The sequence below is a fragment of the Candoia aspera genome, chromosome 14 (genome assembly GCF_035149785.1).
Source record: "Candoia aspera isolate rCanAsp1 chromosome 14, rCanAsp1.hap2, whole genome shotgun sequence".
Taxonomy (NCBI): Eukaryota; Metazoa; Chordata; class Lepidosauria; order Squamata; family Boidae; genus Candoia; species Candoia aspera.
Window position 1 is genome coordinate 1,300,111 of NC_086166.1, and position 15,775 is coordinate 1,315,885.

At 50.7% G+C, this 15,775-nt stretch overlaps 2 protein-coding genes across 3 annotated transcripts in view; one reads left to right on the top strand and one right to left on the bottom strand.

The window, feature by feature from the left end:
- Window positions 1-3,377: 3,377 nt before the first annotated feature.
- GRAP (GRB2 related adaptor protein) lies at window positions 3,378-14,948 on the top strand. 2 transcript variants are annotated; one of them, XM_063314907.1, is made up of 5 exons: window positions 3,378-3,511; window positions 5,359-5,456; window positions 7,136-7,258; window positions 13,188-13,356; window positions 13,718-14,948. In XM_063314907.1, exons 1-5 carry the CDS (start codon window positions 3,434-3,436, stop codon window positions 13,901-13,903), a joined length of 654 nt encoding a protein of 217 aa, XP_063170977.1. In that variant the 5' UTR covers window positions 3,378-3,433; the 3' UTR covers window positions 13,904-14,948. The 2 variants fall into 2 exon arrangements, with proteins under 2 accessions (XP_063170977.1, XP_063170978.1); XM_063314908.1 differs by lacking the exon at window positions 7,136-7,258.
- Window positions 14,949-15,521: 573 nt separating this feature from the next.
- SLC5A10 (solute carrier family 5 member 10) overlaps window positions 15,522-15,775 on the bottom strand; it is a 59,057-nt gene continuing 58,803 nt past the window's right edge. Inside the window, 2 exon segments of the mRNA XM_063315060.1 lie at window positions 15,522-15,556; window positions 15,559-15,699. Coding sequence (XP_063171130.1) covers window positions 15,522-15,556; window positions 15,559-15,699 — 176 coding nt within the window.

Sequence of the window (15,775 nt, forward strand, 5' to 3'; positions counted from 1 at the left end):
CCACTCAAAGGCGACCGCTGAATCCCTACCCTTGTGCTTAGAGGAAGGTTGCTGACCCTTCTGGAAACACAGACCCTCCGAGTCCTGCTGGGTGGAGAATGAAAATGGGAAGCTGCATTGGTGTGCCCGGATGCCTTCTGTCTCCCCCACAACCCCTCCCAGGCCCTTCCCAAATGAGACAGTGATCCACAGGAGATCACGAAGGAAGGCTTAGAGCAAATTAAGAGGACAACGCCTCTCTGCCCCCCCCCCGCCTGTCGGGCTCCCCCTTCCTGTGCATTCCCCTCCCCTGCAGCATTTTAATGAAGGGCTGGCACACAGTTAGTTCTGCCTACACATATTTTCAAGCGTGGGCGTTGGATCGCACATGGATCTCCTGAGCCACCGCCAGTGTTTACACAGGCAGCGCTGGAAGAGCCGGTTTGGAGGGGGCCAGGTGCTAAGATGCACTCCCCGGCTGAAGCAGCATGTTCCAGTGCCCTCGCCAGCAGGGCGTGGCCTGCGCCCTCCATTCGCAGCACCCCAGAACGTCCCAGGAGTCCCCCAAAGGAATCTCAGAGGCGGTGGCCACCTTGCTGCCTTTTTCACTTGCTTCCCGCTATTTCCACGTCCCCTTTTGCACCATTGGAATCGTGCTTTTCTGATGCTCAGCCCAACAGGCAGTTTCTGCAAGATCAGGGGAAGCAAAGGACGCAGTAAAAAAAAAAAAAGCAATGGATGCGCATGGTGTGCCTGATGGCAACCAGGAAGCATTTGGCCACCTCCGCAGGACGTGGTGGGAACGGAGGAACGGAGGAATCTGCCCAGTCTAGTCCTGCCTGTTGCAGGAGCTGCCACTCAGGAGCCAAGCAGTCAATAATAAATAAACAAACACCTGAGCAGAGGTATTAAAACTCTTCAAAAAAATTTAGAGAGCCTGTGGTGCCTTGGCTAAGTTATTGGACTAGAACAGATTCTAGTCCACTCTTAGCCATGCAACACCCTGGGGGGCTTTGGGCCAGTCACTCTCTCTCAGCTCACCCACCTCACAAGGCTGTTGTGGAGGGGAAAAACTGAACTTGTCCTGCACTGAGATACAATATAAGCACATACCAAGTAAACATACTAAATACCTGCGGATGTCTTTCTCCACATCTACCCTCCCAAGTAGAAGCTCTGTAAGAGCTTTCATCTCCCTTACTCGTTCCTTTCTTTCTTTTTAAACTGGAATGCCAGGCTCCAGATCCTGCCAACTACCCACTAGTTGTGTTCACACAACCTGCTTCACCGGAGTGATGGGGGTGGGGCGGAGAGAACAGCAGGCGCCTTTGCACCGCATGCTACGCTCGGTGGGCATCAGCCAGCTCTCTGACTTAGTCTGTTGGGTGCTCTTATGGTTCTGTGAATGTTGCAGTCCTAGAAAATGGGTCAATTCAGTAACCAGCTTGGGTGTGATGTGAACAGAGCCAATTTCTGTGAATCCTATTTTTCCAGGAGGGGGAAGAACTGTGAAACTCACCAACCTGCTCAGAGGAAGCTTAAGGGAGATTAAGGAACGCTGAGCTGCCCCCCGCCACATGGGGTGGGGGTGGGGAATGCTCCTGGCATTAGCCAACTGAGAGGCCAAGGGTATGTGTGCAAGGCTAAATGAAGCCAGCCAAATTTGGCCTGGCAAAACTCCTCCACCCAGTTTTTGCCTATTGCATCCAAAAACCCTGCCCAGGATGCTTCCCAGCCAGAAGGTGCAAGGAAGAGAAAATGCTGTGCCTTGGAAGAAAAATGCCGGAGCAACACGAAGTGCCCACCCCCCCAAGACCAAAGGGACTGGGTGTGCCCCCCACAAAGCCCGATCCAACCCCGATTAGAAGGCCGATGCCGAATGCAAAGCAAAGCTGGGGGTGGCCCTGAAGCTTCAAACGCTCCATTGATAGGTCAGGAGCTGTGTTTTATTGACATCCTGGTGGAGCTTGAAATGAGGTCAGCCAGGAAAAATGATCTCTCTCTCTCTTTTTTTTTTTTCTTTCTCTTTTTCCTTCCTTCCTTCCTTCCTTCCTTCCTTCTCTTTCTTTCTCTCCCTCCCTCCCTCCCTCCGTCTATCTAGCTAACATTTTGCACCGGATTAGTTCCACCGGAATGGGCTCGGTACGCCATCAGCAGGAGGTCCCCAACTGGGGTAGTCTGTCCTGTTCTCCAAGGGCATCTGCTGGGACACTTGGGAAGGCCTTTGCGCAGGCATCTCAGCCCAGACCGGAGCCACCCCAAGCATGCTCAACAGAAGTAGGGAAGTTCTGCTCCCTGATGACCAAACCAAGGACTGAAGAGATCCAAAATGACTCTGAATCATCCTGCTTTCTTTTCCCCACTAACAAAGGAGGAAGAGGAACCATGGTCCTTCTTTGGTGGATCATCCCTGGGGATCCAAGGATGGAGGTAACCAGAGGCACAGAGCAGGGGGAAGCTGCCAGATCCTCTGGGCTGGTGTCTGCCATGAAAAAGCGATCCCTGTATCTTCTTTGGGGCCCGGCTATGCCTACACACACACACACCAGTGTTAGCAATACACGTACAATATCTAGCACGTTTCATGCGCTTCACAGCCAGAAGGTTGTCCAAGGCCCTCTCGCCACCCTGTGGCCAAGTGGAGACATTTGATGAAGATTTCTGCACAAATCTGGGCAACAGGCAGGGGTTGGGCACCCGGCCTCTGACACCCAGCCTCCTGACCGGCTGATGGAATGATCTCCCCTGCAGGCCCACGAGAAAAGGCCATGGGGGTGGCCACACGGTGGAAAATCTGGTGCCGGGGCAGGAACCCGAAAGACAGGAGCAGAAATCTTCCTGGCTCGCCTTTTGCATCCCCTGCACCGACTGCACGAACAGCTGCTTTTGCTTCATTTCCCACAGAAAAGCAAATGCTTTTCCTATGATTCCTACAAGCTGAGGGGGAGAGAGGGTTGCCTGCTCTCATGGCTTTGGCCAGGGGGGAAAAAAAGTTGTTTTCGCTTTTCAGAAGATGGTGACGGGTTCAAGCGGAGGTGCAGGGGGGAAGGAAACATTGCGCTCAAGCCCCCCTGGGAGAAGGGGAGGAATTCCCCACCCTGAGCCAAAGCAGGGGCCGCTTTCTGCAGGTGCTGTGCCTTCATTCCACACGAGCTTGCCCACCCCACCCCCCCAGCAAGCATATTCAAATACATTTCCTGTCTCATATTTACACACAGATTTTTTCCCCTTCCTCTTCTGGCCCGCAGCTGCCTCTTGACCTGCGACTGGCAATAAAACTTTGGGGTGCCTTTATGCAGGAGACGGAAGGAAACTCAGCCTGGAACTTCTCAGAAGACACTTCTGGCTGGGTTTCCCAACAGGCGTCGGTTGGAAAACCAAACTGGGCAAACGAGGTTGGAGAAGTTGGTGTCTTTGAGGCCTTGCTTTGGTCTGGAGAAGGACCAGCCCCAACATGGAAGCCATTGCCTTGTATAACTTCCAGGCGACCGAGAAGGATGAATTAGCATTTAAGAAGGGAGACACACTGAAGGTAACTTTGGTGGGGGCGGGGCTGTTGGCGGATCAAACCCCCAGACGGCATTTATTCTGAAATACACAAATATCAGATCCAGTTGGATAGCCTGAACAAAACTGTGCATCTGAAGCAAAGCTGGGAGATGATATAGATGGATGGTCAGATAGATGATTGAGATAGATAGATAGATAGATAGATAGATAGATAGATAGATAGATAGATAGATGGATGGATGGATGGATGGATGGATGGATGGATGGATGGATGGATGGATGGATGGATGGATGGATGGATGGATGGATGGATGGATGGATGGATAGATAGATAGATAGATAGATAGATAGATAGGATAAGAGATAGAGATGATGAGAGAGAGAGAGAGAAGATGACGATGATGATATGATGATGAAGAAGGAGAATAGATGCACAGCTAATTCTGATCCTCCTTGCTTCATGGAATCACAGAATCAGAGGGGTGGATGGGACCTTGGAGGTCTTCAAGTCCAAATCCCTGCCTAAGCCCAAGGCAGGTATTCCCAAACCAAAAAAAACCCCCTCAAGAGCAGTATTGTACTCCACACACAGTCCTGCTTTTCACAGACCCTTCTGTATTTCTAGAAAGTGTGCCTATTCCTTTGATGAGCTGTTAAACTGGACTTCAAGTAGGTCCCGTCGCTCGGAGGAGGACACCGGGAGTTGCAGATTGTGTTAAGCAGTTTTGGTTGCACAGGGTGGGTAAAATCTTCCTGGCCAGAAAAGAATGGAGGGCTGAGAGTGAGGCCAGACCAAGGGAGTTTTGTCTACCTCTGATGCGCCACACTGCACAAATGCAAAATCCTTTTTGTGCCAGATATTGCAGGCTCGGTCCTTGACATCTCTGTGTCAGAAGCTGCCCAGGTGGCAGGGGTAACAAAAGACTTTCTCTGTCCCAGTTCCTGGAGAGGCACTGGTGGCCTTGGTGGACCAGAGTACCCACCCCCGGTGATGCAGACACTGTCCTGGTGAATGTCTGCTGCTGTGAAATGAAGGTGGTCTCCAGGGAATCCTTTGGTAGTCCTCAGCCACGAGAAGTCATGGGACCTATTTCTCTGTAGCAATGGGATGGGAGAACTTTGAAGGAGAGGCAAGGGGGGCAGATGGCTTTTCTTAAGGACATGTCCTCTGCTTTGAAGCCAAGAGCCTCGCCCAGATGCAGTCAATCACCTTCTGTTTGGCCTCCATCCTTCTCCCTGGGCAGACAGCAACAAGAACCAGGATTATCCCAGTGGTCAAGAGGTAGAGATGGGAGTCCATATGCACAAAAAGGGCTTGAGGTTGCCAACGTATTAACCTGGCCCTGCTCTTCTGCCTCTAACTACTTCTCAATCTGTGGGCATTGGGAGATAAAGACGCATCAAATTTGAGCTGCCTTGGAAAAGCCCACGAGGACATCCTTTTCTTAAGCTTTCAAGACCGGACCAGAGGCTCATCTGATCAACAACCCAGTGTATATGGATCAAAGAGAATTTATGCAATTGTGTATTTATTACTGAGTAGCATTCCCACTACATGTTTGAAGAGTTTTATGGTCATTTACTCTGTTTCATTTATCATAACCTTAGAAGGTAGGTTAGACCCTGAAATAAACAGAGCCATCTTGACTGCACCCTTGTGCCACTGAGCTCTGGAAAAATAATCTATGTTTTAACTTTAAATATTCTCCTGAACTTACTTAGTGCAAAGATTGGGTCTTCCTAACAGGATTCATCTTCCCACATCCTCAGCTGCAACCCACCCTGTGCTAACCCCCCATCGATATCCGTCCTCATCTTTTTCCCCAACTTCAGCCTGACGTTTGCTGATTCCTTCTTTTGAGTCCACAGATTCTGAACATGGAAGATGACCAAAACTGGTACAAAGCAGAGCTCTTTGGCATGGAAGGATTTGTCCCCAAAAATTACATCAAAATGAAACCTCATCAGTAAGTAGCTTTTTCTTTTCCACTTGGCGAAAATAGATAGACTCAATAGAGATATTACTGTCGTCATCATCATCATCATCATCATCATCAATTAACTCAATCCTAGCAGGGATCTAACATGCTTACGACGATGCAACAGACAAAAAATGAGTAAACAATACTTTTATCCATCTATTTCTCCATGCGTGTCTCTTATCTATGCATATAAATAAATATATGCACAAATAAAACGCATGGAAGTTAGCTGGTTTCATCCCATACAGATCAATTCCATACAGATCAGTGATGCCATAACCATTTTCTGCAGCTTCTGGGTCACAGCTGGCCCCACATGAAGCCCAGAGAATCCAGCCCTTTGCAAGGGGGATTTGTAGTGGTCAGGGAATTGTAAAAACAGCCACAAGATCCAACAGTTTTCCTACCGGGCTGAGGTTGGGATCTCTTCGTCTTTTCTTTCCACCTTCACATTTCAATATCGCTCACCCAAACTGGGGGTGGGGGGGCGAGGGGAAACCAAGCCATGGGGGAGATTTTCTCTCCAGCAACGCATTGCCTGGCAAACAAGGGATCCTAGGAGAAGGAATAGGTTGGGAAGTTAGACATGCCACAAACTGGCATTCTCTGGTGTTCTGGTTGGAGAGCTTTGATCAAGAGACTGCCTAGCATCCGACCAGTATCTCCTGACGCGCCTTGGATTTCCTTAGTCATCATTAATTCCCCTTTTTCGACATGGTGCCATTTCCCTGTCCCATCTCAGCCGCCAAGTCGTTGGCCCTAGCCAGCAGTAATTAGAGCCCAGACCATCAGCTACCTGCAGGGTTATTAATAAAGTGCGGTTTCCCACCTATTTAAAACACTGTAGGTTATTCCTCCAGTAAAGAGCGTTTAGCCCAAGTGTCTCATCAAAAGAACCAGAGCAAAGTAATCTGCCCTTGTTACGGAGACAAAAATAAACCAAGAGTGACGGGCCGGAGTTTTCTACATTAACGAGACCGTACGTGCTCTAAGTGACAAGTGGAATTGAAACTGTTCTTTGCACCCTGATGGTTGTTGCATTTTACATGTCTGGGAACCTTTCACACGCGGAGGAGGGGGGGTGATGTTGTTGCTGATGAGTAAAAAAAAAAAAGGACAGTTTACCCTAGTATGCCATTTTAGCAAACGAAACTGTGCTGTTGTTGTTTTAAACCGTGCTAAGCTGCTTCTCCCACTCTCCTTAAGCACTGTGCCGCAGTACTTTAAAAATGGTAGGCATAACTAATTAATAGATTTTGTTTAATTCCACTCATTCTGCTGTTTCCAAAAACAGAGGGATCCTCAGACTAACTTTCCTACTCCAACTCTGCAGGACTCCACCTCTCATCGTCCTCAGCCAGCACAGCCATTTTAAAAAACGAACAGCGCAAAGATTGCTGGAAACAAAACTCCCCAGATGCCCACCTGTCTCTTTCTCGCCTGCTGATTCGGTTGCCAACATTTTCACCAGTTTCATGGTCCTGGGCTTTTGACCATTAGCCTCCTGGCTGCCAAAGGTTGCCGGTTCCAAAGCTCATTTTCCAGGCCCTGAAATGCTTTGCTAGTTGGTTTTCTGCAACCCAGGTTGTTGGTCCAGCCGGGATACAGGCTGGCGGTGCCATCTGTCTCTTGCCCCTAATTTCACCTCCTGCCCTCTCGCCTAGGTGGTACTCTGGCAAAATCTCCAGACAAGGGGCTGAAAAGGTCCTCCTAAAGCAACAGTTTCGGGGCGCGTTTCTCATCCGGGAAAGCGAAAGCAGCCCAGGGGATTTCTCCATCTCCGTGAAGTAAGTCGTTTCCCTTGATGCTGGCAGAAGGTGCATGCATGTCTGTGTCTGTGTGGGTGCGGGTGTACACCCACGTTGGAAAGTCCCTGTGCCCCAGAGGACCCAGATGCCCATCGAAAGAACCCAGAGAGCTCTCCTTTCTTGCCCAGGCTGAGAAGAGTTGCCATCAGTTACAGCTCAGACCAGTAGAGGGGGCTCTGTACATGCCAGTAAACAGCAAAATTGCTTTTCCAGGAAAAAATGCCCAGGGCTTTTGGAAGAAGCCCATCTTCAAAGGGCAGTGGGAAGTGAGAGAGCAATTAAAATAAATAACCAAGGATGCCTCCTAGTCCAAAGCACACTTCCACTTCTGCAGGAAACTTGACTGGCTGTTCAACAGCAGGTGTTTTTGCTAATATTTTAATCCCTCCTGTGCCCAAGAGTTTCCTTCCTCCCTTTCTACCATCCTAGGTGGCTTTTCAGCAGCTGAGCCAACATTCCCTTCCAGGCTCCAGAGCCCAGCTCAGGGCTACCAAGAGGGGAGTCTTTCTCCCCTGAGACGCCTATGTCCCATACCCCAGTTGGCCAGATGTTTGCCAACAAGCCACCAGAGGAAAGCAGATCCCCTCAATCCCCAACCTCTTCCAGAGACAAATTTGCTGAGGTCCCAGTCCTAGAGAAGTGGGTGGTAGAAGCATCAGGTAGGAGAAAGGTGGCTCTTTTAGATGGCTTTGATCCCCCAGGGCAAACGACAGGCAGCTGCTTACAGCTCTTGGTCTCCCATCCCAATTCTAACCAGGCCCAAACCTGCTTAGCTCCCAAGCCCCAAGCTGGCCAGGTACAGCCACATGCTGTGGCCTTGTCTCCTCAGCTGAGTCAACTCTGTTGATGCAACCCCCACTTTTTTTTCAGCCTGAGTGTCTCCTTCCAGTCAAATACTAGGACACACCCCGGATTTCATTCTTCCACCTTTTTCTCTCTCACAACCATCATTTCACACATTGTAATGGTGCCTCTCACCACATTAGCAAAACTGCGGCTTCTCCTGCATTTCCAGCGGCCTCAAAAACCTCCCCACCTTGCCAGCCCATGCAAAACCTGGACGAGGCCTGGGTGAGGAGCAGGTGATTCACCCCCAAGGAGCTTGGCTTCATTTTTCTAAAAAAAGAAACACCCCAACAGTTTCCCAGATAATGGCCAGGTGAGGTCTCAAATTCCTGCAAGGGTGCTTGTGGTCAGGGGCAATCCATTTAATTTAACCCATTCCTGGGGTTGGGGAAGGTGGCACTCCTCACCCAAGCACATCTGGAGGGGCTCGGCCACTCCTCGGGACCCCCACCCCTGCCGCAACCACCTTGGCGCTGCCACGCAAGCAAAAGGGCCACTTTCCAAGCAACGTTCTTTCACTGAAGGAGATGCCCGGGAGGGAGGGAGGGTGGCGAGAGGACACAATTCGCATTCATGTTCAGACTGATGTGCCGAGCACATGTGGAGAGCAGGAGGGAGGGAACAGCCTGGCATGCCAACCTTCCAGCAAGATTTCTGTGCCAAGGCCAACCCATTAGGAAGAGAAGCCCCTGGGGGACAGGGGACTTCACCCATCCCTCTGCCAGCCTCGCACCGCCAGCTCCTTCCCCCTTTCCCTCCTCCGCCCGTTCGTATTCAGAGTCAAAGCAGTGAGTTTTCTTTCTCTTTGCCCTGTTCAAACGTGACAGAGGAGAGGCTTCACAACACCAATTCTGAGGGACTAGAAACTTGTAACAACAAGCCCCAAAGCTTCCCATTAAACGTGACAGGACTGAATAGCTGACCTCTCCTTTATTTACCAGGGTGTGGTACGGCTCTCCACAAGCACAATTTTCAAATGCGTCTGTAGCCCATTTTACCATTTTGCCACCTGCAGGATTCATGCCTGCCCTTTCTCGATCTAGAGCGGCATTCCTTCCTGCGGGACAAGCTGCCTCTGCTTCTGGTCTCAGCATTCCCTGGAGTGTGAACAGACCGGACGCAGCAGGCTTGGGGAATGCCGTGATTTTGTGCTTGGGTTGTTGCACAATGCCACATCCTTGCAGGATCGCTCTCAGCCCTCCCCACCCCCGACTCCCCCGCCAGCCTCCTCTAGATGCGTTAAGGCCACGGCTCCAAGTCTTCCATTCTGCTGGGGGGGGAGGACCACCCAATTTCAAAGCCCTTAAATACCAGCAAGGACAAGAGGGCACAAGATCACTGGCAAGACACTGAGTGCTGGGGGTGTTCCAGGGGAGCAGCCTCGCCCTGTCCTGCAGCTGTTTTTCAGGCCCATTTCCATCCGTCCACAGAGGCACACGTGTTTAGTTTGGCAGAGGCTGCGAGGCAAGCCTACAGGAATGGAGGAAAGTGGGGAGGAAGAGCCTCCTTCCAGATACTGCTGCCCCAAAAGCCACGTCCTGGTTCGCCTCTGGTACCCCAAAGCCTTTTCGGGTGGCCTCTGACCAGGAATGATCTTGGGACGGGAAAGATCAGCCTGAATGCAACTAACCAGTGGCAGAGCCTCAGCTAGGAGGGCTTAGAAGGTGCCATACAGGTAGTCCTCGACTTACACCTATTCGTTTAGTGACTATTTGAAGTTACAATGGTGCTAAAAAAAGTGACTTACGACCAATCCTTGCAGTTGATCACGTGATCAAAATTCGGGTGTTTGGCAATCAGCATGTATTTACGTTGTCTGCAGTGTCCCGGGGCCCTGTGATCACCATTTGTGACCTTCCCAGCTGGCTTCCAACAAGCAAAATCAATGGGAAACTGTGTGATTCACTTAATGACCATGTGATTCACTTAACAACCACCGCAAAAAGTCATAAAATTGGGTGCAATCACATGATGCCCCAGTTAATGACTGCACCACTTAACAACAAATTTTTCCAGTCCCTATTGTGGTCGTAAATCGAGGACTACGCGTAGTCATATTCAGCCAGTAGTGCCCAATGGTGGAAAAAAAAGAAAGCAGTCCCCTAGCCCTGTTACTTTCACACAACATGCACTTGTACTGTATGCTCCTGCATAATTGCATTTTGGCTGAGCGTGCTGTACGAACCCAGCATGGTAGATGGTAAACCATGATTTTCAGCTCAGCCTGAGGTGTGAACCCTTCTAACTGAGGCTGTCAACAAGCCTGTTCTGATGCGCACGAACCAAGGCACCGAGCTGGAAGGGAATGTGTTGACCACCTTTCAAGCTTGCTGAATAGTTGCTAGGTACGTTTCAAAACGCAACAGGTGAAAAGCCCAGGGGTCTTGCTTGCCCTTGTATGTCCTGCTCAGAGGGAAGGGAAGAAAGCTGAGCTGAGCCTTGACACCACAGACACTGTGATGATTCGCCCTAGATCAGTGCGCATGCTGGCTGGGGGATTCTGGGAGTTGAGGTCCACCCATCTTAAAGTGGCCAAGGTTGAGAAACTGCCCTAGATCAACAAGGGAGTTGAGTTTCAGCAGCGAGGGGACTCTTTCCACATGCCCTAACTTAGACAGCCAGGATGGTGGAGCCATCCTGGGTGGAATTTCAGAGCCACAGGACTGTAAAACCCAGTTCCAGAACCCAAAACACACCCCTGTGCTGAAATCGCGTCAATTATAAGCCTAATTCTTTGGGCTCAGCTCCAGAAGCAGATGTGGACCCCCACTTTTAGGGAAAAGGGACACAGTAGGCCCTGCTCCAAGCCTGAGATCACCTCCCCTGCTTAGACCAAAGAAACAGGCCTGTTTTAGGGGAGCTGCTCCAGGTCCCACAAAGTCAGGTCAGTGGCTTATCTGCCACCCAGCCTCTTCACTGCTGCGTCCTTCCATCCTGCTGCCGCCTTTTAAGAGATATTAACAGGCAAGGCGCCGTCCTCCTGCGATGGACAACAATGAAGTTTAAACCTACTTCTAGTTCCCCACCAAAACTCAGTCACTGTTGTTGTCTAATTTTATAATTTTTATTTATCTGTTTATTTAAAACATTTATATAGCCACCCATCTTATGGCGAACTCTGGGCGGCTCCCAACCGACAATTAAAGCAACGTCCATAATAAAACGTAATACATGCCTATTTCTATTAAAACCTCAGAGATCAAAAACGCGGCACCAGAGTTAAGCTTTCCACAGCCCTTTCCCAGCGCTGGGCAGGGGAGCCGGGTCTGAAGAGCTTTTCGGAAGGCTAGGAGGGCAGGGGCCTGTCAAACTTCAGTGGAGAGGGTGTTCCACAGGGCAGGGGCTGCCACGGAAAAGGCAAGCTTCCTGGGTCCCACAAGATGGCAATCTTTACAGGAAGGGACGAGGAGCATGCCCACCCTATCTGGTCTGGTAGGATGGTTTTGTTCCTAGTTTAAGATCACAGGATGTAGTTTTGGTCTGCAGGGCAAGGAAGGTGTGGAAGGGGCATCTGCTGGCCATTCCTGGGTCAGCATGGAACGCGCAGGTGGCTTTTGAAAGTCTACAAAGGACAGGAAGCTGCTTTTCCATGACATTTTCTGCCACCCTCATGTGATCCAGGAAGGGCTCTTTCTGAGTAAGCTTCCTTCTCCAGCAACCTCAGACAGAAGGCTGCTGCCTGACACGGACGTCCTGTGCAGGCGTGGCTGGGAATTGGGGGAGTGATGGTCCTGGGGAGCAGTGGGTTCGGGGAGGCTGCTGACATACAAAGCTGCCTCTTCTGGAGTCAAGACTTGATCCCCTTGACTCCTCCCCCAGCTGGTGGGTCTCCACAACTCAAGAAGGCTTTTATCCAGCCGCTGGAACTCATGATCTCTTTTATCCAGCATGTCCAGGGTGGATTTTCTGCCTGCAAAACAGCTGCATCCCCTCCCCACCCCCTCCCCAAAGTGCTCCAAGTGAAGGGAGATGGGCTTCCATCCTACTGTAGTTGACACAAACCCACCTTGACCAAGGCATTTCTTTTCTTCTTGTACAGCTGATTCTTCCGCAAATAAACACCTACGGCAGCGTTTCTCAACCTTGGCCACTTGAAGTTGGGTGGACTTCAGTTCCCAGAATTCCCCAGCCAGCTGGGGGGAATTCTGGGAGCTGAAGTCCACCCATCTTCAAGTGGCCAAGGTTGAGAAACACTTCCCTACAGCCTTGTGAATCGCTTCTCCCCTGCCTAGCGTGGCACAACCACGGCACTCTTGCTGCCCCATCCCCAGATTTTCTTTCGTTCCCATCCCAGGATCGCGTGTACTTCAGGAACTGGCATCCAGACACAAGAGATGTGCTTCCCAGCACATTGTCTAAAGCGAAGTGTCATTAAAACTCTCTGGGATGTTTGATCTGCGACAGCAACTTTGCAGATGCAAGTCACCACTTGACACAGGAGCCAGGGAGGCAAAGCTGTTTCCCATCATCTCTTGGTGTTTATACCAGCCTTAAGACTCCCCTGTTTCAGCTGACTTTCTCAGTCAAGAGCTTCTAAAACAGGAGAAGAGGGTATAATTATGACTTAACCCAAATACCAGAATTGGGGGGGAAGGGGGCTTTAAAGGAAAAACAGCAAGCAGTGCCAGCATTTGAGGACAGCCCAACTAAGGTTGAAACCCACAAAGATCTGGAACTTCTCTGAGCGTTTAGAAACAATAACAGAGTTGCAGAAGCTTTCTGCTCTCTGACAGTTTAACCCGATATTTTTCAACCTTGGCAACTTTAAGATGGGTAGACTTCAACTCCCAGGATCCCCCAGCCAGAAATGAGAGGCTTTGTTTTTATCCGGTCTGTACTGCTCATGGTGGCAGGCACATGATAAACCAGGCCACCCTTCTCCTTCCTCCACAATGGACTCGGGTCCACGTGATAAATTCACAGAAGCATCAACATGGAGGGCCTCTGAGGCCATCAGCTCAGCCCTGCTCCAAGGAGGAAGCCCAGTCCGCGGCCAAATGATCAGCTGCGCTCCGAGCTCACCATTCTCCTGTCTAACGTCTTCCTCTGGCTTCTCTCGCAGCTACGGAGATCAGGTGCTGCACTTCAAAGTGCTCCGGGAGAAAAAGGGGAAGTACCATCTCTGGGAGGAGAAATTTAACTCCATTAATGAGCTGGTGGACTTCTACCGAACCACCACCATCGCTAAGAAAGGGCAGGTCTTCCTGAGAGATCACGGAGAAGCCGAGGTGGTAAGGAACAGCCCATCTTTCCCTCGGAACCTCCCATAATTGTATCCCTCAATTCAGAAGATCTCCTCCCCTAAAGCATCTCTGGCTTTCCTGGGCCCTCACTGCCCACCTGGCCAAGGCTGACCTCAGGGGACATCTTGCCTCAGTGGGCTCCCTCAGTCAAATTTAGATGATGTGGACAACGGAGTTCCGAATTTGCTGCTCTTCCATGTCACTGAATTATCCCCGACCTCTTATTAAGAGAAAGAACCACCATCTGATTTCCCACATCACATCAACCACAGAGCTGGGACGAGGGCAGTGGGGAGAGGTTTGCTAACAGGAAGCCAACATTTCTCATGTCTTGCTCTTTTCCATGCAGCCCAAGAAGCCAACATTTGTGCAGGCCCAGTTCGACTTCGTGGCCGAAAACCCATCCCAGCTGAGCTTCTACAGAGGAGACATCCTCAAGATTTTGGACTGCTCTGACCCCCACTGGTGGAGAGGGAAGCTAGGGGTGAAAATGGGCCTTTTTCCTCGGAACTACGTTTTCCCCCTGCGCATGTGACCCGCCTGCCTTACCTTCCAACCAGAGGATCATCTGGCTGAAGCGATCAGCCGTCCCATCTGGACCTTTCCTTCTTTTGCAGAAAGTCACGACAGCGGATGCTCTGTCCCACCCCTCACCTCCCAGCAGAGCCATGCAAAACCTTTCGTTTTCGCAGTCCAACCTTAAAAGAGGCCTGTTGCAAATCCAGATGGCCTTTCTGAGGTTGAAACATCGGGACTCCTTTCAAGGATGAAATCGCTTGCAGCCAGATCCCCATCACTCACCTCGAGCCCAAGCATGCACCTGGGGATGTTTACCTATTTTGTTTTTTAAAGCAATATATTTGCAGAAGTGAAAGTGCCACCCAGCTTCAGTCAAAGTGCTGTCCTGAGTCAGCCCTTGTTAAGAGCTGCCGTATGGTCCACGTTTACCTTACCGGCATCGGATGCTTTCAAAAAGCTGAAGGCCTTTTGTAATGTCCATGCGCTGGAATGATCTACAGCACAGCTGGACTAAGAGAAATCTGATCCACCGGTGTGACACAGTGAGACAATTAGTCATAAATTCCTACCGCCCCAAGTTTATGGAGAGTAACTACAAATTCCCAGCATCCCTTGGCAAGGTAGCATCAACTGCAAACTCACAATGCAGGCTTCCCTCCTAGGTATACCCTCCGGGGTGGTTTTTTTCCCCCGTGGCTCTGGTGTGAGAGCTTGTTTGGCTGCTGCAGGAGAAGACGAACATTTTCTGCAAATCCTCAGACATGTTCTGGGTGTCCTGCTGAACTTGGCTCTCGTGCAGTGGAGGAGGTCATCAAACATGATGCAAGAGTGGTTCTCACCAGTGGAGCTTTGGACTCGGAAAGGAGGTGGGGAAGCTCCCTCCCTTTTCTAACTTCTGTTTCTCCTTTTAAATGGTTGATCAGCATTTTGCAGGCCAGGCCAGCTCTACCTCTGTTCTGCAGTCCTTGGCTATCTCGGTCAGCAGCCAAGCGCAAGGAACGAAGGAGCCGAGAATCATCCACCACAGGTCAGAAAGTCCACCGGCTCCCTCCTTGACCTTCTCCAGCACAAAATCTGGTGTCTGCACAGCTCCCCAGCACAGATGCTCCCAAAGCATATCAGGACTGAGTGGGGCTGGAAGCCGTTTCCCACCATGTTGGTCTCCCTCACCCAGGACTGACCACGATACGGCCTCGAAGTGGCACCCAGACCGAAACAAGCTGCTCTTGTCCGCTGCTGTGCCAGAAACACCAAGTTTCAAAAACGGACTTACCGGGTTTCATCTCACGCTACAGTCTGGGCAGAGCAGAACGGTCCCGAGGCCGTCCTCTGCGCCATGCAACTCGAAACGCTGTTGCGCTTCTCAGCAGGTGAAGTGGCGGCCAGGACTTAGGAACCACTATGCCACTCAGAACTCTTTTCTGCCACCAGGCGGTTTATTTTACTTTCAGAAAAAGTATCTTAATGAAATAAAGCTTTCCATTTAAAGGCCCAGAGTTGGAGAACTGTTCCATATCCCTCCCACAGACTCTTTTCCAAAAAGACCCCATGGCTGAAATCTATTGACAGGCGCCCCCAAACCCCCTTTGATTCCCCCTCCTTGCCCCCTGGACAAACTCAGGAAAGAGGCTCTCTTAAGCGAAGTAAGCGTAGAAAAAGAGGTTGATGAGACGAGGATCACGATGTTGGCAGAGCAGACCCGCGACCAGAAGCCAGGTGCTGCCCTGTCCTTGCTCCTGCCACGCCCCTCTGGGGCGCCTTCAACTTCCCGCTCACCACCAAAGGACCTCGGCTGGGGGGTTCCTGGGAGAGCTGGCAGGGAGAGAAGGAGGGGTTCAAAGCTGGCAGGGAAAGCCCAGGTGCACAGAGATGGCACTCTCCACAGACC

Coding starts and splice junctions, on each gene's coding strand:
- GRAP (XM_063314907.1), top strand. CDS start 3,434: ATGGAAGCCATTGCCTTGTATAACTTCCAGGCGACCGAGAAGGATGAA. Junction 5,457..7,135: donor ATCAAAATGAAACCTCATCA/GTAAGTAGCTTT, acceptor CCTCTCGCCTAG/GTGGTACTCTGGCAAAATCT. Junction 13,357..13,717: donor ATCACGGAGAAGCCGAGGTG/GTAAGGAACAGC, acceptor TTTTCCATGCAG/CCCAAGAAGCCAACATTTGT.